Source organism: Agelaius tricolor, unplaced genomic scaffold (assembly GCF_023055355.1).
Source record: "Agelaius tricolor isolate 1412-34295 unplaced genomic scaffold, bAgeTri1.0.p SCAF_6, whole genome shotgun sequence".
Lineage (NCBI taxonomy): Eukaryota > Metazoa > Chordata > Aves > Passeriformes > Icteridae > Agelaius > Agelaius tricolor.
Genome location: NW_027269266.1, coordinates 30,361,421 through 30,387,500, shown reverse-complemented (window position 1 = coordinate 30,387,500; position 26,080 = coordinate 30,361,421). Strand labels below are relative to the sequence as shown.

The 26,080-nt window shown below is 42.0% G+C and overlaps 2 protein-coding genes across 2 annotated transcripts in view; one reads left to right on the top strand and one right to left on the bottom strand.

Moving 5' to 3' along the window:
- The window catches only part of IGF2BP3 (insulin like growth factor 2 mRNA binding protein 3), a 112,270-nt gene extending 97,740 nt beyond the window's left edge, over positions 1 to 14,530 (top strand). The window contains exons 11-15 of the mRNA XM_071429195.1: positions 2,426 to 2,545; positions 6,604 to 6,678; positions 9,584 to 9,715; positions 10,849 to 10,962; positions 11,895 to 14,530. Coding sequence (XP_071285296.1) covers positions 2,426 to 2,545; positions 6,604 to 6,678; positions 9,584 to 9,715; positions 10,849 to 10,962; positions 11,895 to 11,996 — 543 coding nt within the window. The 3' untranslated portion in view covers positions 11,997 to 14,530. The remainder of the gene's footprint in view (positions 1 to 2,425; positions 2,546 to 6,603; positions 6,679 to 9,583; positions 9,716 to 10,848; positions 10,963 to 11,894) is intronic.
- Positions 14,531 to 17,471: 2,941 nt separating this feature from the next.
- On the bottom strand, positions 17,472 to 23,875 carry MALSU1 (mitochondrial assembly of ribosomal large subunit 1). Its single transcript, XM_071429196.1, has 4 exons — positions 23,666 to 23,875; positions 22,002 to 22,180; positions 19,459 to 19,540; positions 17,472 to 18,273 (listed from the first exon to the last, which is right to left on the bottom strand). The coding sequence occupies exons 1-4, from the start codon at positions 23,841 to 23,843 to the stop codon at positions 18,095 to 18,097; spliced, it is 618 nt and encodes a 205-aa protein (XP_071285297.1). The 5' UTR covers positions 23,844 to 23,875; the 3' UTR covers positions 17,472 to 18,094.
- Positions 23,876 to 26,080: the final 2,205 nt, after the last annotated feature.

Below are 26,080 nucleotides of genomic sequence, written 5' to 3'. Positions count from 1 at the left end.
TGTCTGGAGGTGGGTTTAGGTAGAAGCTGTGTAAATTCTTGAAAACCAAGTCAAGTTCCACGTTTGCTTCGCTGCAGTGCTGTAGTAATCAGCTGAAGAGGCTGGCTGGAGAAGCATGTGAAAGGAAAACTTCAGCAGTGGATTTTTGCAGGAGCTGGAGCACGTGTGGACAATTGAATGTAGGGGTCAAGAAGAGAGGAGCAAGCAAGGGGGTGGATAAGCTGTCAGGATTGGAAGGAGGGGTTGCCTCTACACCCAGTGTAGTGGGTCATTGCAACAAAACTGGAAAAACCCAAATGCTTCATGAACTTGCAACTGTTTAGAAATAGTTTTTTGCAGTGCTAAGATCAAGTGAGAACCTACAGTAGCATTTCCAAATTGCTGGAAATCTTGCTGGATTCACAGTGAACATGTAAAAGAACTTACTATGACAACACTCAGGATGTTTGTAATAATAGGAGGAGAATATGAGTAATCTTCTGGAAACTGGTTTAACATATATACTGAAGTGACTGTATCTTTCATTACAAATATGTAGTTTTAGGGTGTAGTTTTGAGATCATTTTAAATTGATCTGTAGGCAGATTAAAAGAGGTGCTCCCACTTTTTCCCATTATCTCTCTCTCTCTTGTTGTTACTTCCTCCCTTGGTCACAGACTGCCACTTGTGTGTTGCTCTGGTTATTTGGGTCAGGGACTTACTGCCTGCCTTAAAAACCAGCTGGATCTGCAAAGCTGCTGGCCTCAAAGCATGCAAGGCAGTGGGGAGGCTGGGAGTGGAGGGCTGCATCCATGTGGATTCAAACCAGCATGAAATGTCTCTGAATCCTAACACCTTGTATGTGTGAAAACACAGGGTAAACTGGGCAACTGCTGCAATTGCCTCAAGTGTTTCTGTTCCCAATATCCTATTTTGGGGTTTCTTCACCTGGTACGTGGAGCTGTGCCTGGAATTTGTATCCCCTGAGGTTAGAGTTGACTTCTGTTTACTGAAAATGAAGTGGTAAAACTTGGAAATGAGCATTTTGTTCAGATTTGTTTATGGCTAATGCAGTGGGACTTTGCCTTGAAAGACTTAACCTTGAAAGGAGTAACTGAAATTTAAAAATAAGCTGGGGGTGTTGTTTTTAGGATTGCATCTGCTTTTTGCCTTGTGTTGCATATAGCAGTGTGGGGCTTTTTCTGAAAATATAATAGAAAAAGCTGTTTAGGTGAGCTTCTCTATGTGCCTGTACCCCTATTAAAATACACAGCTGAGCAAAGCTCAATGAGCTTGGTTGGTCCCATGTGCTCTGCTTGCTGGTGCTCAGTGCATGGTGGGCACTGAAAAAGCAAGGAGAAAGATTGTCTGCATTGTCTCAAAATACCTTTGCACAAAAAGGGCATGTTGGCTCGTCTGAGTGAGGATGAGAAAAAAAATGTCAAAAATATGAGAGGGGTACACAGAGGAAGAAAAACTTTTAGGAGGAGAGGTGTGTAGTGTCTTAAATACCTCCTAGTTCAAAGAGAGGCTTGTGTGAAATGCTTTTTAGGGTTTTTTAGCCCTGATGGAAGTGGATGGATCAATGGTCCAGTAGCAGGGTGTGTACTAGAGGGTGCTCCCTTCCTCTGAGACAGGCTCTTTGGGGCTGCTAACAGAGCTGTGAGTTACTGTGGCAGACGCACCCCTGCAGTTTGATCATTGCTGCACAGCATGCAGAGAGGATCTCGAGCATTGTGTCATGCACTCCAGCTGGGGTGTCTGCTTGGAAGCAATAGGAAGATGCAGTGATGCCTGATATCCAGTGGGTGCAATGCTGGGGTCCTCTCACTTTTCAGAAACACGGTGTTTAATTTACTAGCCTGTGTGAGGAATGCTGCCAGGGCTCCAACTGTTGCATAATGTTACACAGGAGGAATCACTGGCAGATTTCAAGCTGGCTATCATTCCAGATCACTCCCACACAAAGGAAATTGTAGCATATATGTATCTCTGAGGCTTTTTGTACTGCTCTCAGCACAATCTAAAATTAAAAATATAACTGGGAAACTAGAAAGAGTTTGCCTGCTCAGATTGTAGTAGCCTCTTTCTGCTTGTAGTAGCCTCATCTGCAGGGTCTTGCACGTGGAAGAGAATCCAGACAGCTACAGGTAAGAGTGAAAGCCTCACAAAGAAGCAGCTCCTCAATTGCTTTTTAAAGTTCTATGCATTAAAATTGTGAGTATTTTATACAAGATGAAAGAATCCTCTTTTGGCTCAAACTGGTTTTCTTGTTCTGTGGATTTTGTGATTCCCAAAAAAAGCCAGACCCTTAATACTCAGACATCACAGGGGGAAATCTTATTTCCCCCTCATTTCCATGCATGCCTGTTCTGTACCCATTTTCCTGTCAGTCTGATTCATAATGTTCAAAAACATTCACTGCATTTTTCCTTCTTCCCCACAGCAACAGCCCGAGTCTGAAACTGTTCATCTGTTCATCCCAGCCTTGGCAGTTGGAGCTATTATTGGCAAGCAGGGACAGCACATCAAACAACTTTCTCGTTTTGCAGGCGCATCTATTAAGGTATTATTACACCAGCTATAACTTTCTGCCTATTCTACGTGACACTTTCAGCAAGTTTGCACAAGCCGTGCTTTCCTGAACATCCTCCCCCACTCCATGCTTAGAATATGATGTGATAAATAGTACATTTGTTTATAAATCATCTTTTAATCTTCCCTGAGACAAGATAATTAGAAGCATGTTTTCAGACGTCTCCTGAGGTGTGAAATATAAGCTGCAAAGAAAACTACTTTGGTGGTCTTAGAAACAGACTTGTGCCTTGATGATGATGCAGTGCTTAAAGGCTTTCTCCTTGCTTTAGGTAAAGTGAAAATTGGTGGGGTAAATTCCCCTTCTAAACACAGCAGCCCAGTTGAAGTCCCTACTCTCATAGCTGCGCCTGGTCTGTGCCAGATGGATTGGTCTGGGCTGTCAAGCTCAAATGGCTCCATGCTGAATTGGTGGTGTTGTAACTTCACCCATGTGCTGCTCCAAGCTCCTGGGGCCAGTCAGTCCTCAAACAGCACATTTACCTTCTTGTTATAAGGTTTAACATCCAGCTGTTTGTGTATTGACCACCTCAGTGTAGCTAAGAACAGGATGGTCTGCAGAGGCTGACCTCTAACAGAAGCTTGAGTTTCAGTCAATTTGGTGAAATCTTTCTTGGCTGTCTACAGGAGTTAGTGCCAGTTGCAGTCATAGGAAGGCCCTGGCTTTTGGGCACTAATGCCCTTTTAACCTTGTATCTTTTCTAAATGCTTGAGCACATTTTTCTTACAAATAATATTTTCTGCTGTTTTATACAGTAAAGATAATGTTTTGGCCTAAATTTAAAAAAATCTTAGAGTACAGTGCATTTAAAGTACAGTGTGTAGCTTTAGTATGCTGTTAGATGGACATTTTACTGCACAGATAAAACAAATGTTTTTTTCTCAGCCCTCTTTATTTTTGTTTCAATGGAGTGATGTGTTTAGTGAGTGCTGTGGCAGGGATCTGCCAAAAGTCTGGGGCACAGGGCAGGAGCTGGCTATGCTGAGTTGAATTTGGTGAAGCTGAGCTTGGCTTGGAAGGTGTTCATCTAAGTATAGAGAGCAAAATAATTGGGGAACCCTGATGAATGAGTCTTGTGTGTGGTTTGCCTAGTGCTGATCTGTTTACTGGCCAGTCAGCCAATGACACATTCCCAACTCCATCCTTTTTTGGGCAGAATGTTAAATAGTTATACTACCCAGATAGTTTATATCATTTGAGCACTAATAACCATATTTTTAGGGGAAAAATTAAACAGGAGAAAGTGAGAGGTGTCAATATTTCTTTATCAAATCTGTCCTGCTTGGGGCTGTGATGCATCACATGTATTTCCTCTTCCCCTCTCCATTCCTGCAGCTTGTATCTAAAGTTTAAGCAGTGGTTTAAGAAGGTACTGCTAGGTGGAGAGAGAAATGTGAAACAACCTGGACCTCCAAGAACCCGTCCAAACTAGTTCTTCAGTTGGTCCTTGGAAGAGAGTTTAGTGGAAAGGGAATTTCCAGTATTTCTCATGCATCTGGCTAACAGCGGCCTCAGGCTTCCTCTACTGGCTGGCACCCCTCTACCCCATGCATTTAACATTTCTGTCTTAATTTAAATTCAGATAAAAGTTTTCTCAAGCTCTGGTCTTTTGTTCCTTCAGTAGGAATAAAGTAAAGATGGTTTTTTGTGAAAACATGATTAAATCTTAACAAAAGTACACAGATTTAGGGTATGCTTGCAAAATTGGGATGCTGCATGTGTACTTATCTATTAAAATAATGCAACTTAACCTGTAATCTGGCAGATCAATGGCAGAACAAACACCAGGCTTGCTTCTCTGTGGAAGTATTAAATATGACAACTGGTAAATTATTCAAAACTTCTAAGCTTCCCTCATGTTGAAATGGGACCACTTTAACTTGCCCTCTGTCATAACTTTGGAACAAAATAATAAATTGTGAATCAAGGAATCTGTGCTTTTAGCTAAGAGTTGGAAGAAGTGCTGCCTGAGTAACTTCTAACTTGCCAAACTGCAGTAACCATACTTTGTGGAGGAAGTAAGTCTGTGCATAATGCTTGTTTTGAGTTGTGCTGTAGCTTTTACAAAAAGCTGAAAGCCTTTTACATCCTCCTGCATCTCCTCTGTGCTCATGCTGAGCTCTGTAGATCTGGTGAAACTCATAGCCCACGATGTAAGACCAAACTGCAGATGCACTGGGGTTCTGTACGAGGCTGCAGTGTCCAGGCTGTCACCTCAGAGGTGAACATGGCTCTTGCTGAGCTCAGGTGGTGTCCCAGTGCTGGGGGTCACCGCTTGGCAATGCGGGCTCAGTGTGGGACTCCAGACTCAATTATTCAGCAAAAGAGCCAGCAAAAGAGATTTGAGGTGTCTGTTGCCCACCCTGTGCTGCTGAGACCTGCTGTGAACAATTGTCATCTCCTTGGTTATAAATTCCTTGCAGAGCAGCCCTTCCTGATGAAAGCTGGGTTTGGGTGTACAAAGTTGTCAGTTTGTGGCTTTTGGCATATAAAAGATTGTTTTCTGGTTAGGAATGAAAAGTTGTTTAATCTCAAAGTTAAATTCTCCACTTGTATACTATTTGTATGTATATAACTTTATATGTATATACTTTTTCCAAAGGCAGACAGACAAAATAAACACAGAATTGTCTTAGATTACCCCTTCAGACATTGACATGTTAGTTGGTATATGTTTCTTTTGCAGCGCTCAGCCATGTTTTACCCCAGCTTCTGAGAAACAGAATATTCTAGGATAAAATCAAAGCAAGATATGTTCTAGAACATTTAGACACACATAGGATATAATGAAGGCTTGATGGAAAATATTTTTCCTAAAATTTTAATGAAGGTGCTGGTGTTTGTTAAGAAAACTAGAGGTGACTGAGAGACAAACCTGTCCACTTTACACAAATGACAATTGTCAGGCTGAGCTCTGTTCAGTCAGCTGTCTCTAAATGTGCCCTGAAATTTTGCTCCTCTAAAATACTTTTTCCAAAGAATGAATGGATTTAGTCTGTGCTTGTTCTTACAGCGTCATGCCATATAAATGTACTGCTGTAAAATTAATGTGTATTTTTAGATCTATCCAATTGGAATTCATAAATAATGAAAAATAGATATGCAAACCAGATAACTAGTATGTAATGCCTTCTCCATCTTAGGGTACAATATGAATAATGTTACAAACTTTCCTTAGCAAAATTCTTTAGTGAAAATGATGCCTGGTGACTGGTAATTTGTCTGAAATAAACTACAGCTGTTAAATATGAATAACATCCCTATGCCAACAGCTGAGATGAAATTCTGTAGTGTTTAATATATTGCTCATTCAACAGCAGCTATGTAATACTAGATGCAACAATGGAAATGTCAGTTGTGATAAACAAAAGATTCATTCGGAATGTCAGAGGCTAGCTTGAATTATTCAATGCCACTGGAGTCTGAGAAAAACACCCACAGAAATCTTACTGTTGTGGTGACATGAACTGCTAAAGACCCTACAGGCATCTCTGTCTCAGCTCTGGTGGAGCTTAATTTTTATTTGGGTCACACATTGTCCGGTATAGAGGAATGTTTTGGATCTGATTAGTTACAACAGTAAAGTGATCTTCTGTTCTCAGGGGAATGGATGAGAGCTTTTGCTAATGAGCAAAACTTGTTAGAAAGACTATTCAAGCTAGTGGGTAGGGATGAGAATCTCAGTTTATTAACCAGATTTGTCTTTTTGAAGGCTACATGTCTTACATCACTCATAGCCACATGAAAACGCCGTGTGGGATTCTGTCATGTGTGGATGAGTAGCTGTGTCTTTAATTTTCAGAAGTAAAGTTGCTCATGGTGGTTTAGCCAGTTTCTCCATATTTCATTACAGCTAATTAATGCACTTTAAAGAGAACAAACCCGTCATGACTGAAGTGTGATGCTGCTGCTGCTGTAACGAATAATTTTTCACTCCTGAACAGAATGTGAGACTGAAATGGGGAGGGGGTGGCTTTAAACTATTCCTTCAAAAGACAGCTACCAATAGCTATGTTTATCTATTCCAGATTGCCCCTGCTGAAGGACCAGATGCTAAGCTGAGAATGGTTATCATCACTGGACCTCCAGAAGCTCAGTTCAAGGTACAACATATAAAAACTTGTCAGTATGTAGTGGCCTTTGGAGCCTAAGGGACAGTATTGAAAAACTAAGCTCTTGGTTCCAAGCACACTTTATTCAGAATTTTAGTAAATACTTGAGTTTTGCTTTCCTTCCGCTGGAAGGTGTCATAGGAATATGAGTAATACAGTACTATTAGAGGCCACATTCTGGTCACCTGAAAACTCATGTGTGTTTCATGTAAATAAGAATCAAGTCTAGCATAAAAATATGGCCATATTACATTCCTAAATGTCTCTTCTACCTACAAGCACCTTCGAGTTGAGTCTTTTAATCTGTCTTGGTATGTGCAACAGTTTTGTGTGCTTAATTGAAATAACAAAGCTGACAAGATGAAATTGAGTCTTCCTAGGTTGCTGTTTTGTGCTAAATGGAAAATGCTTTTTGGGTAGCTCTACAGATAAATACAACATTTCTAATTGTATTTCCACTGCAACTACAAGGAGATACTCAACCTGATTATCCCATCTGTGTTCAAATTAAGTTCCAGAGTGGCCTTTTGCCTTAAATGTCAAGGGATAAATCTAGTTACCCCAAAAGGAGTTGACTGTGCTAGGAGTGGTGCAGGCAGCTCAGTGCAGCAGCCTGGCATCATCACAGATGTGGCCTGGAGCATGTAGAAAGTCACTTGAGAATTTGTATCCTGGCATCGTTTTCTTGCCTGTTCTCATTTTTGACTTTGTATTTTTGCTTCAGGACATCTTGCAAGAAGGAGGTGCACAAACTTCAGGGATATCAGTTTCATTAATGCCTTTAGGATTTTTGGAAAATTATCAGGGCAGGTATTTTGCAGTGGTAATTACAAACTTAGATGCATTTGGGATTGTTGCTCTGTTACCATATGCACTTGAGATGCCATTGAAGGCAAAGCATGACTAGGAAGCTCTGTGTCCTTGATATTTTCTGTGTGCTTGTGGGCTTGGCCACATGTACTCTTATGGTTTGGGATCAGGAAAAGGTCAGATACTGATCAGATATCAGTGGATTTACCCTCAAGGAGTAGCATGCCAAAGGAAATTTGGGCATCCCTTATCCTGACTTTTCTTGTAGGCAAAGGCTTGTCCTCAGGTTTCCTCCCCAAGACAAACTGGGAGTCCCACAGGTTTCTTCTGGAAGCTCTTCTCTCCAACCTGACTCCTGCAAGGAGGAAAGTGTCCCTTTTCTGCACCTCATATGTAGTTTAACATCTCATCAATCAGTCTCTACTTTACACTTAAGCTCTGCTTGCAAAGGTGCAGCAGTGTAGTAGCACAGTCAATGCTCCTGGGCAGTGCTGGTCTTATGAAGGAAAGGGATTATCCCTTGGGGCTTTAATCAGCTCCAGACCTTGTAGTCTTTTAGCTTCTCTGTGAGCAATGCCCTCTTGGCTGGGATGGGCAGAGGCAGAGCTCAGTCCTTCCTTTGATCACTACTGTAACCTGAAGCTGGCCTTAGGGCCAGGTCCACACTTCATTAGTGCTCTCCTTAAGCTCTGATTAAGAAGGGTCTCCTCTCCTGGGACAGTGGTTGTTGGGGCACCAAGAATGTAAACTGGTGCTCAGCAACTTGGAGAGGGAATAGCTGCTGCTTAGACAAGTAATGAGCTCTGGGAGAGGCTGTGTTATCCCAGAGCCTGTGACTTAGGCATCCTGTCCTTGCTCCATTGTGCTCTGCTCTCTGTGATTCCTGTCCCTGGTAGCTGCAGTGGCTGCATCCCTTTCCTCCTGTGCTGCTGCAGCCTGGGGATGTTGCAGTGTGCAGGGCCAGCTGTTAGCAAGGCAATGGGAAGGGAGCAGGGCACTGTTCAGAGCCTCTGCTGCAGTGCTCCCTAGAGCTCTGGCATCCCTGCAACACCACTGCTCATGCATGGCTGTCCTGCCTTGGATCTGGGATATACGAAAGTGAAGGGGAATCTAGGGTAGACAACACATTTCAGCCACCATTTTACTGTGCAGGGGCTTGCAGCCCAGTTAGGATGTTTCCTTTCCTAAAGACCTGCTCAAGAACTGAAAGATTGGAGATGTTGGAAGACCATCTACATTCTTTTTTTTTAAAGAAGTCCACATCCCATCTTTCTTTATAATTCAGCAGTAATGTACGTTCATTTGAAGCATCCAGGAGCCAAAGAGTAGAAGATTTGGTTACCATTTCCCACAAATTCACTGAAAATGTCTGTGAATAAGGAAATGAATGTGCTTAAAAATCAGCAAATCTACAACCTTACTCTCAGTGGACATTCTTCTTGCTATCTGGTGCTTGTGTGCTTCCCAGAAAAAGGAACTGTGTGTTGGTTGGAATAATACCGTTCCCATGGAACTATTTAGATTTGGGCAGTTTGTTTCTTTACTTTGGAAATTTGAGCAAGTGCAAATTTATTTATTTTTAAACAATATGTTGTAATGGATTGTAAAAGCAAGCTCTTTGCTTCAATTGGAGTCTTTAGACCATGACTTGTTGGGGGTGTTGTGGCTTTTTTAGTTTAGCATCTTAAAAGAATGGGTTTCTGAATCAATTAGTTGCATTTTGTGCTTCTGGGTGTAATAAAAAATTTGGGATTGTTGTTCTGCCTTACAGTTCTTCTCTCCACCACTCTTTACCTCTACAGAAATGTGGTAGTTTCTTTTAAAAGCAATATTTCTACTGAAAAGCATAATAATAATAATGATCTCTGTTAAATTGCTGCATGGTTCCCTGGTTTGTCAAACAATCTAAGAAGATGGACACTGGTACTTCCTAGCTTGGTACAAAGACTTCTTTTAGAAAAGTTGTGTATTTATTAGGGAAAATACTTTATCAGGATTATGTTCTAAGAATTCACCTTTCTGTGGAATTTCTTGATGTTAGCTAGATTCCAAGAAGAACATTCTCTAACTAAAAGCAATTTTGCAGGCTCAAGGGAGAATCTATGGAAAACTTAAAGAAGAAAATTTCTTTGGACCTAAAGAAGAAGTGAAACTTGAGGCTCATATAAAAGTGCCATCCTATGCTGCTGGTAGAGTTATTGGTAAAGGAGGCAAAACAGTAAGTAGCTGCAATAAAACCCTTAATGTTGCTCAGTTATGTTTCATATTCAGTGTGTATATACACATAAAGCTTAAACTTTTAGCTAAACTAATTCTTTGATGTTACATTAAAGCAGGAGCTGTTTTCTTAGCTGTACTTGTTACATTTTTCCTTTCTTCTGCTGTGGAGTTGAAGCCAATCTTAGAATGATTTATTTAATTTCTAAATAAGTGGTAGGAATTTAAAACATGTTCAGACCTCAATATTACCAAAAAAAGTGTACCTATCTTTGTTTCAATTAAATTGATGGCATTTCTTAGGCTCAGTTTGTTGTATAAAATAACATCACTGAGATTTTTCAATCCTCAAAAGGCGCTGGTGCTCTTCTGGTGCTCAGGTATTTTCTTATGGTGTTAAGTCAGGAGCTAGATGATATTTGCAAAGACTTGGTTTAGTCTTGGGTGTCCATCCTGAGTGTAACAGGGTCTTTAGGTCAAGTGTGAAGAGGCAGTGTGGCCTCTTCCATTACTTGCAGTGGCAAGAGGTTTAAGGACAAACATGTCTGAGAAGCTGCTCATTTAAAACTTTAATTACACAATGATAAGCATTTCTGAAATAAAATTAGTTTTAATGAGACAAAGACTCTAACCTTCCCTCTACTTAACATGATGGAAGCCTGACAAGCTGCTGAAAATAATTTCAACAAATAAAATTTCCCACCTGCTCAGTCTGAAGTTCTCTATATTGTATAGGTTTTTGAAGGAAAAATGTATAAATACTCTGGCATTTTTCTTCCCTATATTGTATGATTTTTCTGACCTTACACTTTTAAACTCAACTGTAAATACTGTGGCATCTATTTGCTTTTTTAAAGTCATGTATTTAACACCTTCTGTGTGTTGTATTTAGTCTTTAAAACACTTCTACAAACCCAGAGGACTTGGTGCTAATTTATGTTAAGAGACACAAGAGGCTCAGCTTGCAGAGTGCACACTGCTGCATAAAGATGCTTTCTGTTAGTGAGGGGTTTAAAAAAATGTAGCTTAGAGGATGATGTTTCAATGGTTGGTGTCTTTGAGGCTTGGTGGTTGTATAATAAACCATATAATTTGTTAGTTTAAAGTTTTCTGACTTCTACTATTTGTTTATAGGTAAATGAGCTTCAAAACTTGACAAGTGCAGAAGTTGTAGTCCCTCGTGACCAGACACCTGATGAAAATGATCAGGTGGTTGTGAAAATAACTGGTCACTTCTATGCATGCCAGGTAGGAGGACTGCAATGATTTTCTGTGTTTGCCTTGATGTTTCCATGGTCTTTCTTTTATAGCCATGTGCAGGAGCCAAGGGATGGAAGTCTTTTGCTCAGGATACAGAAAGCAGTGCTTGCCAGGCTCCTCTGGTTGTCTTGCTGCAATAAACTTTCCTCATGCCTGTGAGAGAGATTTATAACAATACTGCACGTTCACATATGCAAAACAGTCTCCTTAAATTCTTCTGTCAATTTATGCAGGCTCTGGCGCTGCTAAAACTTTGCTGAAAGCAAAAGAAAACCCAAGTTGTGATTGGGCTGAAATTCAGAAGGAACAGAGACACAAGCCATACCATAGTATCTGGAAAGAACACACCCAGATATGTAATTCATCCACGTTGCCCAATCTGTTGATATAATATCATAAAGAAAAGAATCACAAGATTCCTTCCTTCATTTAACTCAGACTCATTCCTTTTGATACTTTGCTGCAGGTGACTTGTAGTTTAGAAAGGAGATGAGGGGGCTGGGAAGTCCTGTAAGTCTGACCTTCTGGTTACCCTAGTGTACAAAAAAATTGTACCTTCTTTATTACAACAGTGGTTCTTATAAAGCATTTGTATTTCCAGAGAAGTAAAATTAAGGCTGTAGCTTCAATAATCTCAACACTGGTAGTCATCTACCTATTCTCATGCTTTATATACTACAGATGAGAAAAATGACCATGCAAGTAGTTGTGGTAGGTCGAAAAGAGAAGAAAAAACAAATTTAGGCTGTACATCATGATTAATCTCAAGTGTATTTTAATTAACAAGTAATCTAGTCAGTACTAGAAATCTAGTCATTCCAGATTTTCCTAATCCCAGTAGCATCTCTTGTTGGTTGTAAACAGCAGTCACTGCAGCATGGCATCATGATGGGTTGTTTCTTCTTCTTTGTGTCCTTCAGCTTGCTCAGAGAAAAATTCAGGAAATACTGGCTCAGGTAAGAAGGCAGCAGCAACAGCAAAAAACATTGCAAAGCGGACAGCCTCAGCCAAGACGGAAATAAAGGTTTAGGAAATGGCCCATCAGAGACAGATGCCAGACCAAAGACAGACTGTGTGACAGAGAGACAGGTGGTGAGCACCTGTTGAAGTTTTATGCAGAAGATCCACCAAGCCAATCACCTGTTCGAGGACCAGGCAACCGTTGAACGCTGTCTCTGAGAATGTATTCTTTAGGCTCTCTCAAACTTTTGAAACCCAGCTTTAAAATAAGGACCCCTTCACTTCCCTTTTGTTCTATTCTCACAATTTAACATAAACTCGTTAGTCTTTTTTATTGTTCTTATTATTCCCCAACAACTTTAGAACTTGGTTTAATGAAGCTTTCTCTTCTGAGTTCACTGGTTAAAAAAAAAAAGAAAAGAAAAAAACCAACAAAAAAAAAGAAAAGGCATTGCTCTTATAGGTCCAGTTGTAAAAGAATAAACACATTTGGAGGGTGGGATTGTGGGTGGGCTAGGGTTAGAGCAAGGGTATTGACAAGAGTTTAAGTGTTAGTCCCAATGTTGAAACAAGTGGCATTTTTTAAAAATAATTTGGTTGCATTTTTACATAACACTGCCATGAATAACCTAAGGGAAGTGTTGAATGGTGTTGGCCAGGGCATAAAAAGATAAATATGCATTTTACTAAACTACCTCAGGCATTTAGTACCTCAATGAGAAATTGTTCCTTTTTTGCTTTTTTTTTTTGGTATTTTGTATACTTTATAAAGCTAATAGTTCTTGAGCATTTTATTTTTTTAAAAAAAATTAAAATTTGATCAGCCACCAGCCAGGAGTACTACAGACTTATCGGGGAAAAATATAGTAGAGCACTTCTAGCTGCTGGCTGATGGGAGTAAGGTGGGTAAAAAAAACACAGCCTCAGATTTCCTGAGGGCTTCAACACCATCATTTGTTTAAAAAAAAATTCAATGAATGTTCAAAAGATAGTGAATGATGCCAACATTCTGATAGCAGCAATGCCGTTTAGTTTTCTTTTAAGATGGGATGAAAAAGTTTGTGACGGTACTTTTTTGGGAACAGGACAAGGAAGTGATGGCAAGAGGCTGGGGTTGGGGGAAAAATTTAGAAGGCTGCAAGAGGCTGAATTTTTTTTTTTGTGCTACTTGATTGAATGCATGAACCCTTTGTGCCTTTGACCATCACTACCTAATAATGCTACATTTAACCATTTGCAGCCCATTTGGACTTTGCCATTTTGTTCAAAGAGCAAGCTTCATCTTCAGTTTGATAGAACACTTGATCTGCTGGAGCATTTTTTTGAGGCCAGGAGGGTCTCTGCTGTCTGCAGATCACATCATACTGCTTTCAGTTACCACGATGGGGGAAGGTCAAACAGTGTTTGATCACATTGAAAGATAATGAAAGGCTAAGTTTACATATCCAGCCGCTGTTATGGGCCACACTAAGCCACTTTGAAGGTTTTGAAAATGATTACAAGAAAAAAAAAACAAACAAAACAACAACCTCTCTAGCCTGGCTTATAATAGATGCAGCAGGATTTATGCACGTTCTGCAACCAACCATTAGAGGAGAACAAAAAAAAAAATGTCAAAAGGCAGGGATAACAGGAAAGTTACCAAATTTTTAAATTTCCAAATGTAATTTGAATGATGATTGTGGTAATAGTGACACATTCAAGTTTCTACAATAAACTTCAGTCTACCTCAGTTTAAGAAAAAAAAAATGTGGCAACACATGGTGCATAAAGACTGCTGTGTGTGTGTGTGCGCGTGCGCGCCTGTGTGTGTGTGGTCGACAGAGCCATGCTATTACCTCTGAACCTTTTTTTGTGATGTTTTTGTGCATGAGATGATCAGAATCACCATGCTGCACTGATTTGAGGGGCACAGCGAGCAAAAACATTTGTTTCATCATTTTGTTATCTACCTCTTAGGTTCATGTTGAAATAGAGGCATTACTACATAGACTAGATAATTTTCCCAAAGATCATTGTTGTACAGATTAGATAATTTTGAAAATGGTCTGAAGTGTTTTTCCTGCATCTCTTCTTTACTAATTGGTTTAAAAACCACAAACTTATGTTGTAGTTTTAGCAAAGAAAAATGAGTTTCTTTTCCTTTTTTGACAGTGACCTTCATCTAGCCTTTAGGATAATTTTTTTTCTTACAATGAATTTAAAATTACTGAAGTATGGAAAGTACATAGCATTTTAATTTTTGTTGAGGCTTAAGTCAGTCGGATGTTCCTTTCTTAACATTTGAGAAGGATTTGACTTCATTATTTTCCATTAAAAATTACTTTACAGATAGGCGCTGCATTTACATCTGCTGATTTAAATACTGTCATCTCTCTTAAATTTCTAGACTTAATATGGTATCTCATGTTTTTCTTTTCAATTGAGACTTGGTAATTTGGAGTATTTGGGAATAGCTAGAAAGTAAATACTGTAAATGATTTCAATATCCAGAAAGTATGGATCATTTTTCATCTGTAATGTGCCCCCCAATGCAGCTCTACTTGCCAGATGCCTCTGAATGGAATAAAGAGTTTAACTCCTATCATCAGATAAAGTTGTGTGGTGTTTTTTTAAATTATTGAGGCATAGGGACAGACCATCCCGAGTACTTGCGGTGCTTTGATCAAGTTGGTTTTCTTTCCATAATAACTGGATAAGGATGAGCAGTAACCTACAGGTATTCATTCCACAGCTGCTAGGACAGCCAGGTTACAATGTCTGCACTTCCCAAAAGAAGCTTTGACTTCTGTGGCTTGTAATGAATCTCCCCCTTCCCATCTAAGAATGCCAAAAAGTCTGTAGGACAACCCATGCTTCATGGTTTGCTGTGCACCATTCACTTGGGCTCATTTGCTGTGGAAGGAATGTGGACTTGACACTCCTGACTGTCAGGACAAACATGAGATTAGAAATGCAGTAATTTTTTTTGGGAGGGGGTGGTGGGGGAGAGGGGAGGCACTTTTTACCCAGTCTTTACGGTGGTGGTCTTGGAGTGATGAAGCTTTGTCATCAATGTGGCCCTAGAAGCTTGGACAGGCACAATCAGTCACACAGCCAACAAACAAGTGTGCTGGCAATCTCTCACCCCTACCCTGACCACCCAAACACACCACTTGCCAGTGAGGTGTATCACCTCTCCATTTAGATCCTTGTTAACATTATTTGGAGTAAAAGGAGACCAGATGTTCACCTGAATGCTTACATGAGAGGGATGAGTTGGGGAATGAAAGAGCATCATGAATTACACAATACCGTATCTTTTCAAAGAGAACTGGGAAGCCCAACTTGTTTTCCCAACTCATTCACCTTCCTACTTCACAGCTCATTTCCTGGGACCAACCAGCAGAAAGAAGGAATTGAAGAAATTATGTCTGTAGAAGGCACTGCATAGAGTATTGCATTTCACAGGGCCCCCTAAGCTCATTTCTCCATGTCAATATCAAGCTTTCTTCTCAGAAACAGCAGTCTGTCACTTGAGCTGCATAAAAAGGCAAGCCTTGCTTTGTACTGCTGGTGCATTTGTGACAACTCACCCTCTGACTGTTTTAAGCATTTGCTTTATCATAACATTCTTAGTTGCTTCTAACCTTCCAGAGCTTTTACTCTTAAGCTGCAATTTCCAAGGCATGCGCTCTTTTCCATTAAACAGAGCATGTGTGCTGTGCAAGACAGCCTGGGCTTGATATGGGTGATGTGGAGGATTCTTAGACCAACATGAGAAACTGTTGAGAAAGAGCCCAGCTTGAATGCTAACAGAGATGTTAGCTCAAGTGATGGACACAAACACGGCTTGAAAATGAAGTTACTCAGATGCAGTGCAAGAAATCAGAGAAATTATGACAAAAGTTTCACTTAATGGTTTCTCCTGTTCATCTTGTCAAGGGATCCTTCACAGAGCCAAACCTTACATGTACCTATCCAGAAGGACTAAATGCTAAATCTACACACTCTTTGCACAAATTGTTTGGTATTTTTATTTTACCCAGAAATCACCTGATTTATCCACATGAAATAACTCCCAAATGTCTTTTTTCCAAAAGGGCTTTAGTGTTGCACAGTACTGATCACACAGACTGGGTCAATTCCTACCTCCCAGCCTCTGGGACTATCAGGCCATAGTCTCACCAAGGATGGCAGGTAACGTGGTTGGAGCAGCAACTCACCAGAGATTAGAAATGGTTATTTTAAATGGATGAGGACCAAGTTCTTTCCCTAGGCTGGCAGTTCTGATTGTTTAATAGCAACCAGTAGATGTTCACAGAACTTCTTTTCACATTCTTTTCACATTACCCTTTGCCAGTTAAGTCAGCTATATTTGTTTATTTTACTGGGTTCTTTTCTCTTGTTTTTTTTTGTCTTGTCTTTTAGACTAGTAACCTGCTTCACCTCTAAGAGTCCTAGCCTGTTCACACAGCTGTTCTTTTCTGGGTACTCCTTTTGTTACTTCTCTTTCAGACAGGATACTGTACCTGGTTCTGGTTACTAAATGTGGGTTCATATGATGGTGTAATGTTTGCTGCACCTACCTCTATTCAGCAGATATAACTTATCCACAATAGCAGTAAAAGGGAAATGTTTCAGGGAATGACTGAGTTGAAGTTACTCCTACGCATCCCTCCTAGGAGGAAATGCCTGATTTAGAGCCCATCAGGCTGTAAGACAGCCAAGGTTATCTTTCTCCCATGTGATTACTTTCAAAAAGTGTCACAAAGCATTTTAAAAACCTTTCTCTGCAGTTATATTTCCCAACAACATATTCGTTTTGTGGGCAAAGATGTTTTACCTGCATGGTTTAACTACACTTAACAAATACCCTTCATTGCAGACCCATCTGCTGCCTTGTATCAAAGAGCAGGTGAACTTGGAGGCAATCATTCATTAAAAATGGAGGTTAGACACAGCAAGAAAACATGACCTGAAATAGAGGGAGAAGTGGGTTTTGGTTTGTTTGGATTCTTTTAAACAAACACACTTTCTCCTGAACAACACAGCTACACAAAGTGAGCACAAAGACCAGGCTCACTTTGAGCCTTATGAACAGAGGCTGCTGTGCAGGGCAGAGATACAGACAGGGCTTGCAGTAATTTGTGGGTTATGAGGAGAAAAGGTCATTACCCTGAAGATCTCCTGTTTCTGCTTTCTGAGACATGGCAGAGCAAACTTCCCCAAGAGGAAGAGATCCTAATCCAGTGGTAACACTCCTGCCCTGTAGTACAGAACAGCATGTTGTCTTATACAGACAAATTGGTTACCACCTTGACGTTCTTTAACTGGTTATCAGACCATGCATCAGTCATGCTAAGAACACTGAACAGTGACTTCTGAAACTGCTGAACAGTCCATTCCCACTTCAAAGAGCTGAAGGTTTTCACTGCCATAGTGTATTGTCTCAGTGCCCCTTTTCAGAAAGCAGGTGAGAGGAAAGCTGAGAGAGGAGTCAACTGCACATGAAGGATGAGCTGAATCCTCTCACATGAAAACAAGTAATTGAAGCATTTCAGTTTGGGGCTTTTTTATTATTAAAACCAGGTTTGCCTTGGCTGGAAAACTTATTTACTGTTCTGATAACTCAAAGCACATTTATTTGTCACTGTTGCTCTTGGCTTTTATGTTCTTAGTAACACCAATCTGTTTTCTGTCCCCCCCTTCAGACCACGACTTGCTTTATTGTGACCAGAAGCAAATGGCTTAACACAAGAAGTGTCATCTCAACTGTAGTATTTCAGTTTTTCCTTGCAGCACTCCAGTCTGTTTTGCACTGCCACTACAGGGTGTCTTTCAAAGATATTAGAAAAACAATTACTCTAGAGGCTGAGCATAAGTTCCAGCTTAAGCAGCTGTCTTTGCCCTGCTCCTCTCACTGCAAACTCTACTAAGCCAATGGCTCCCCTGGGAAGCTTTGATAGGATTCCTTTGACATTTCATGGTTGGACTCTTATCTTGAGGGTTTTTTGCAATCTTAATGATTCTATGATTCTGCTCACTTTAGCTTGCTCAGAACTCTACCTGGGCACACCCAGTAAAACCACTGTTTTGTACTGATCAACTGTGCTGACTACTCAGCTCTCAAGACTGTATGACTCAGGCACACTTGTCCTCCTTCCACGCAGTAGCTGCTTTAAGTTCTTGTCTCAAGATGATCACTGCTGTTGGGAGTCAGTCCAAACATGAAGTCCTTTGGCAGGGACTGTGGAATCATCTGTGCTAACTGGTCATCATGGGGACCAAGAGTCCACAGCTTCTCCAGTTCATAAACTTCTCGTGTCTCTGGCAGCATGAAATGAACCACTATGTTACCTGCACAGAACAGAAATTCATAATGAATTAAAGAGAACAGTAAAGCACTGCTACACCTTCAGCTGAGCAGAGTTCAAGCCCTCCACCCCCTTTCTGGCTAGATACAACATGGCAGCTGATAAAAGTCCTTTCCTAAGCTGCTGCTTCCAGTTTCTCAGTGTTAGAAATTTGTCAGTCTTTCAAAAAACTCCAGTCAAGATATGAGACACAATACTTTAAAATAAGACATTATCACAAGACTCCAAACCAAAGAAATTATGACTTCTATGGGACAGAAGAAATACAAAAGGAATTTCAGTCAAAGAGTCCCCCAAGGTGACAGACAGATTTTAAGCTTTCTTGTATTGTCAGCATTCTGCTAAAGCCAAAGTAATTTTTCCTAGGTGTGTTGCTCACACTTTTCAGGTGGTTTTTACAATGAAATAGGTTCAGACTTTGATGTACTAAGTTTTTCTGCTTTCATTAATTCTGTGCGAACAGCAGAGAATGTTAATTCCAGTGTTTGTCTCATGCACTCTTCTGCAGTTATTCCCCTGAATTCCAATTGAGTTTCAGTTATTACCCTCAATAATTATTATCATAAGGTAGCCAAGGCTTAACATCAGTGGCTGCAGTGCTCCTCACTCATCTGTAAGTGAAGTTTTAATCTTTTAGGTCAAAACACCAAGCCAGGGGGTGAGATTCTAAAAGTAGTAGTGAAGGAGAACTGATTTTTGAATGTAGTCTTTTGTATTTGTGTAGAGTTTCACACTTGTAGAATAAAGAATTAAACTCAGTGTCTTAGGACTGAGGTTTTACCCCATGTGATGGTATGATCTGGACAGTGAAAAAGTCTGTTCAATAGTTCACTAGTAAGGCAGTGTACAATGAGCTCCCATTTACCCAAACATGGATAACAGAAACCTCAGGAAACTGACTGAAGTAGCTTTTTTTTCCCCACTATTGTTACCTTCAATTTATTAGGACCTGTTTTAGCCACTGAAGAGTAGTTACTGTTTTTTCCTCAATGCCAAAGATATTTAATGGAAAATCATTTATTATCTCAGTGAGTTCAACCAACAATTGGAATTCCCGAACAGCAGAGAACTGTGAACTTTCCACAGCAACCAGGGTTCATGGTGAGATGCTTCTGTCAACAAAGAGCTCATGCAGAACTTTGTTTTTCTCAGATTCACAAATATTTACCAAAATCAATGCACAGCCAGTCATCTGTCTCTTTTCCTTCAATCTGAGTATGAGGACCACCTTCTTCTTTGAGATGCTTGTACTGAGGAAAAAAAAAGGAATGGCAGAAAACTAAGTCTTTTACATTTATTTAAAAAGCACTCAAACTTAACAGAGAAGCTTGATTTTGCTGAGTTGTTTTAAAGCTTAAATGGGTTAGATTGCTTCATGCTGGTCCTGGAGTCTGCACAAAAAGAAAAAGGCTAATATACATTTGCACTACTGGAAAATACATACAGATTTCTCAAATCTGAAATCCTAATGCTCTGGATTCCCATACCATTGTCCAAGGATTTTGTAGGTATCTTTTATCAAGATGAATACTAAATACTACTGTCTTTCCATTACTGGGTCAGGGGAGGGGGAAGCTCAAAGCAGGGCTGCACAAGGTCAGTCAGGAAAAGCATGCAGTTCTCTGTGGGGCCTTCTGTAGGTGCCAGCTTGAGAGGCTCAGCTCTCCCCAGGCAGTACATGAAGAACCCAAACACCCACCAGAGCTGGAGAAACTTGACCGCTCAAGGCTGAAGTATGGTTACTTTCAGATCTGGCCATAACCTACTTGCTCCTCTACTGGAGTATCAATAGAAATGGCCCCAGAAGTCCATTCTGCCATGGAAGACAGAACACAAACCAACATGTACCAGCATGGCTGGCTGGCAAATGAGCCTCACTTGACTGGGAATGCAATGAGCACAAAATGCAGCTGTTCATTGTTGTTCCACACAATGTTAGCTGCTGGGTAATGATGCTAGTTTGCAAACCAGCATGGAAAACTTTCAAAACGTCAATTCAGAACCATTTCTACCTTCCTTTCTTTAAGATGGCTTGTGAGGTATCTTCAAAAGACTCCAACAGTCTGCTCAAAATGCTAAAAAGCCCAGTGTGAACTGCCATCAGCTATCATCAGGTTGCAAAAGCTGATTCCTGGTACAAGTTTCCAAGCCTTATCTTTAGAGCTGTGTAAGGTGTACAGTTACAATACAGCCAAGCCTTAGCTTCTTCCTCTGACATGAAACCAGATGGGGATGTGGGCCTTTGCCATTCACAAGCTTCTGGAAGCAAAACAGGAAGATCTCATACTCCACCTGAGCACCTCTTTGCTTTACTGTGAGTAAATCATAAGGGTTTAGGAATGGTAGTAAAGCTTGCCAAATGCCTGGCAGCACTCTGGAGCACTTGCTCTGCTTTACCTCTTAAGCTTCAGCTACTTTTTACCTGTAAAATTTCCAGTGTGAGATGAACTCAGCCACCCCCAAGTACTTGACCAGGCTTCCCAGTTTCTCAGGATGCCCAGGAGGACACAATGCCTCCCAAGAGGCTCTGCCCTTGCAAAATTGCTGCTTTTACAGCCACCAGAGGGTGCAGCCATGAAGCCCAGCCAAGTTTTTGCTGGGCAGGTAGTACCCACTGATCTCTCCCAGTCTGGGGGAAATGAAAAACTGCTAAGACTAGCAAGTTATAAAGCAATAGAGTACATACTAAGCACTCTGATTTTGCATACTCAAATCACATTAATGCAACTTCCAGCTTAAGGCAAAATTTTGGTTTGCAAAGATGAGCCAGTTCCTGCAGAGAACATAAGAAACTCCCCATACCTGCTCAGAAAGGCCCTGAAAAGCTAAACCATCTCTCCCACTCTCCTTTCCCCCATGAGTCTCACAGCTGCAACCAGTGGGATCGGAAGGAAGAGAGCAAAACCAAGAGTGAAAGGAAAAACAGGGTCAGGAAGGGAAATAGAGTGGGTGGTGAGAAGGCAAACTCCAGGCTGAGTACAGACAGCTGACTGATGGGGCTGGTCATATTCCTCATGCTGGGCTTTCTAACAGCTGTATGGCTCTTCTCAGGCAAGAAAGTTTCTCCCTCCTGAGTTTCACCGTTGTCTCTGAGCTTGACCAGTAATTTTATTCTGACCTCCATTCCCTTGCTGCAAAGTTCTCTATCTTCCAAAGGCAAACAGCAGAGGATTTCTGAGCAAGGATGGCTGCTGCTACCTCTCCTCTCCTGCAGCACATGCACAGCAGGGGGACCATTAACTACCAGTTTGCTTAAAGCTCATGAGCCGATCCTGTGCCTCTTAGGAGGCCAACTTTTCTTCCAGCCTTACAATATATCTGAGAAAGTGGAAATTTTAAGGATTGAGGTTTGAGAACAGCTCTTTTGAATGACTGGGAATAGGAATGGTGCTTGCTGGACAAATATAAAGGCAGACACAGGTCATCATCACCATCTCACATCATTCATGTTCTAGCCACCCAACTGTGATGTCCTCAGCGTTCCACACACAGAGAGGTCTGTTTCTAAAACATAATACCTTTATTTTGTGTAGTACTGCTAAAGGAAAAAACCCAGTTACTTCCTAGATGTATTCAGGACTAAATTACATAATGCCATCAGTTTAATCTTACCTGGTACACCCCTACACATACAATCCTGGGGAAATTCCCTTCACAACACTTAAACCCATTCCCAAAACTCAGAGAGAGCAGCAAGAACTATGGTCTTACCATTTTCAGCATGTAATTTGCCATTGCATGAAGATGCCGTGTTGAAAATCCGCTCACAATTATAAAATAATCACAGTATTTTAGTTCTGGAGATAGCTGGATGACACAGATGTCTTTAGCATTTTCCTGCCTCAGCAGTGCTACAGCCAAGTCAATGTTGAACTTTGGAAGAACAGTATCTGGAGCAAATACAAAAATAGTACAGTGGCAAATTTTCTTTTTAATTGCAAAAATAAACCATTTAGAGCCATAAAATAACAATTAACTGAATTTTAGCCTAAGCTAGTCACTCACTCTGAGTTTGGTTTGATACTGACAATGCAACATGAACTGCAGATTTTTTAAAATCACTTTTACAGCCACCAAAGCGGAGAAGGAAGCACTCTTCCAGTAAACAACACTATCACTAGATGTAACAGTCACCCAAATGAAACTTTGGTTTTTGCTAACTTACTTATTTCTTCTTGTTGCTATTTAAAAGCCAATACTATCATTCACTTGTCAATGCAGATGAATTAAACCTAAGGACTCAGACATTATTAAAACAACAGGTAAAACTGAAAATATTTCAGAACAATGGTTTTCAACAATCTGTGATAATACATTGTGATTAAACTGTTCTAGAATCTTAAGCAGAAGAAACCAGTATTTCAAAAATGGAGCTGACATGATGCAGAGTGAAGACATTTTTTTATCTGCAGGCAGAGTAAGGCCACTTTTTTTCTTTTTCCCTAGCCTGATCTGGTGCAGAGCATTATGATATTGTAGAGGAAGCTTTAGTCCTTCAACAGTTTAAGGAAGCCAGCTTACAAAACAGTAAATCAGTGAAACTATGTTCTGTTCACACCATGAAAAAAGTTTATTTCTAATTTGTCCTAATTACGTAGATGCAACTTGTATGCACACGTTAGGCATAATTTGAATCTGTCAGCAGTGCTAGTCTGCCACTATAAAATGAACATTAGTGCAGACTGAGCACCAGCACAAAGCCAAGCTTTATATTTTCCAATATGAAGAAAAAGCCAAACAAAGGAACAATAGCTACAATTATATGCATGAATGGGGATAAGAAGTTGGATCAGATCTCTGTAAATATAAGGCTTTCACCTCAGGGCACTCTTTCAACTTTTTGCTGTGGTCACACATGTTGAAAACCAGCAGTGGCCACAGATCCTCCAGACACAGCGGTTACAGAAGTCAAATATTTGCCTGGTAGCCACCTGAGAAGCCTCCAGAGCCTGCCTGGAGAACGGATGGATGAAAATCACCAGGCACTGCTCGTCTCGGTGAGATCCAGGCTAGAGGAGCTGTGCGGAACAGCCACAGCCGCAGCCCAGCCCCGCGCACACCAGGCCTGTCCCTGTCCCGAGGCTGTTACCGACGGGCACGGCACGGATCCCTCACACACACCCGGACCGGCACCCGGGCTCCCTGCACACGGCCGGCTCCTCGCTTCCCAGCAGCGCTACGGAGGCCGTGCCGGCCCGGTGCCAGTGCCGTGACCCCGAGCCCGCGGCCCCGGCCGGTCCCACGGCACTGGGCACGGCGAGGCTCCTCCGCAGCTGCAGGCGCGATTCCACGTGTGCCCCTTCTCCAAGAGGCGGCACACTCCGCTCAAGGTCCCGCTGGGCACCTCCGCAGCGCGGCCCCGGGCTGGGCCCTACCTGCCGGCTGGCGCTGCTCCGCCGCCCCCAGCGCCCCGGGCCCGGCTCCGCCTCCCGCCGCCGCGCAGCCCCGACCCGGCGGGGCCCGGGGTGGTGGCGGCTCCGCCCGCGGGGCGCCCCTGGCCGCAGCCCCAAGCGGCCGCAGCAACCGCCGCGCTCCCGCCAGCGCCCGCCACATGCCGGCCCGCGCCCCGCCCCTACCGGCACGGCGCTTCGCCATTGGCCAGCGGTGGGGCCGCCCCCTCTCCTGATTGGTGCAGCCGGCTGCCGGTCGGGCTGCGGCGCGCGCGCGGCGCCGGCCCCTGGGCGGTGCTGGGAGGCCCCGCTGGGCCCGCGGCTCCTCCGCCCGGCCAGCCGCTGGCTCCGGGGACGGGCGGTGGGGCGGGCTCGGACAGGGTCACAGAGCCATAGAAAGGCTTGCGTTGGAAAGGACCTTAAAGGTCGTCCAGTTCCAACTTGCCTGCTGTAGGCAAGGACACCTTGGTGGCTCAGAGCATCATCCAACCCGGCCTTGAGCGCTTCCCAGGGATGAGGCATCCGCAACTTCTCTGAGCAACCCGTTCCAGTGCCTCACCACCCACACAGAAATTTTTCCTGATATCTAGACCTACTATTGTTCAATTTGAAGCCATTCCCGCCCGTTCTGTTGCTCCTCAGCCTTGTGGTCTCCCTTGTCCTCCCAGCCGGGTGCAGCTGACCTGTTGGGTTTCCAGCTGCGTCTGGCCTGTGGCACTCTGGAGCCAGAACACAGCTGCAGGTTTACCTGGGGATGCGTCCTGAGGGTGCTGATTGGTACCACGGCTTGGGAACGTGGGCCAGAGGGCAGTGGAAGAAGCGTCAGTTTTAAAGATGGTTTGACATGTGTGGATTTGAGAGGAAAGATCATTCCTGCTCTGTAAACACCACTCTGCTGACAGTTGTTGGGCAGCTGGAAAGGGCAGGTACAGTACATGGGCACTTCCATATACGCCTAAACCACGTATGCCAGCTCAAGCCTTTTGCCCCCTTTTATAGGCTACAGTTTTGCCTAAAAAACTGCACCTTGTTTGAAACTAACATGATTTTCCTGTGGAATGTGTTTTCTGTTTGTGTAATTCCTGCATGGTGTTAATAGGCACAGGCTGGTAGTCTTGCAATGCTTGGTTTGCTATGGAGAAAGTTGTCAAGGGGCTGAGAAATTATGGACTTTAAGCATTTGTATTTAATGTGGGTGAAACATATCCCTCCACCTCCTTCCCCTGGAAATCCTGGAGTTTAAAGGGACACTAAAATAAGAGAATTGCCATTCAGAATGTTTTTCCCACTCTCACCAAGTATGATGGTCAAATATTAAGGTTTAAAAGACATAGTCATGGATGGTGCCAGACTCCTTCTGGTGGTGCCCAGCAAGAGGGCAAGGAGCAGTGGCCATAAAATAAAAGTTTCAAGAAGTTTCAGCTAAACATGAGGAAGAACTTCTTTACATTGAGGGTGGCAGAGCCCTGGAACAGGGTGGGCAGGGAGGTTGTGGAGTCTCCCTCTCTGGACACACTCCCGTGTCATTTGCTGTAGGTCACCCTGCCTTGGCTGGACTAGATGATCTCCAGAGGTCCCTTCCAATCTGACAATTCTGGGATTATGGAATTCAGTGTGAATTATAAAGACCTGTAGTGATAAAAGCTTTATCATTAAAGAAAATTTGACTATGCTGCATGAAGCTGGAAGTTATTGTACTAATAAAGCACAGTGGCTGGATGGCTCTTGCAAAGTTTTCTTCATTCCTCTACAATTCCTTCAGAGGCTGGTGTTTTTTAGTGTTGGTTTCATCTTAAGAATACTTTTGGTAAGAAAAAAATGCCACAAGTGATGAGCCTTAATTGTGTGCCATAAAAAATATTCAAGAAAAAAAGGAGGGGAGGAACAAAATAAGTGGTTTGAAATAACAGCTCAATTTTTAAAGTCATTCTTAACAAACTTGCTACCCAACTGATGTTTCTGTTTCTCTTGAAGACATGTTTGAAAGGATGTTCTTTCTATGAAGACAATGTACATTTATCTTTGATGTCATTCTTGATGTTATTTCTCCAAAGGGAATGCCTGAAACCTGTCTTATAACATTTGCTGACATTCATAAATCTGTTGTTTGTCAGCTGTTCTTGCCTTTGAAGGACATGAAGCTCATTTGTATCCTGATCTGTTCTGAAATTGTGTCATCTGGGTGTTAAAGTCTCCTTGCTTCTCAGGTTTGTGGGGCCATTTCTCTAAGTACACTTGAAGGGAGACTGCAAAATCAGCTTGATAACCTATGGTAGAGCCAGGTGTGGGCTGAGGGTAAGGCAGATCCCATGTTTTATGGAGGTAGACACTCTTTTGATCAATAATTGGGCAACTCTGATGAGTTGCTTATCTTGCAGTTTGTCGTTCTGAGACAAAGCA

Excerpts from the sequence above, each read along its gene's own strand:
- MALSU1 (XM_071429196.1), bottom strand. The coding sequence starts at position 23,843 with ATGTGGCGGGCGCTGGCGGGAGCGCGGCGGTTGCTGCGGCCGCTTGGG. Across the intron at positions 22,181-23,665 it reads GGAGCAGCGCCAGCCGGCAG|ATACTGTTCTTCCAAAGTTC; the intron begins GTAGGGCCCAGC and ends TATTTGCTCCAG. Across the intron at positions 18,274-19,458 it reads CTGGCTGTGCATTGATTTTG|GTAACATAGTGGTTCATTTC; the intron begins GTAAATATTTGT and ends TGTTCTGTGCAG.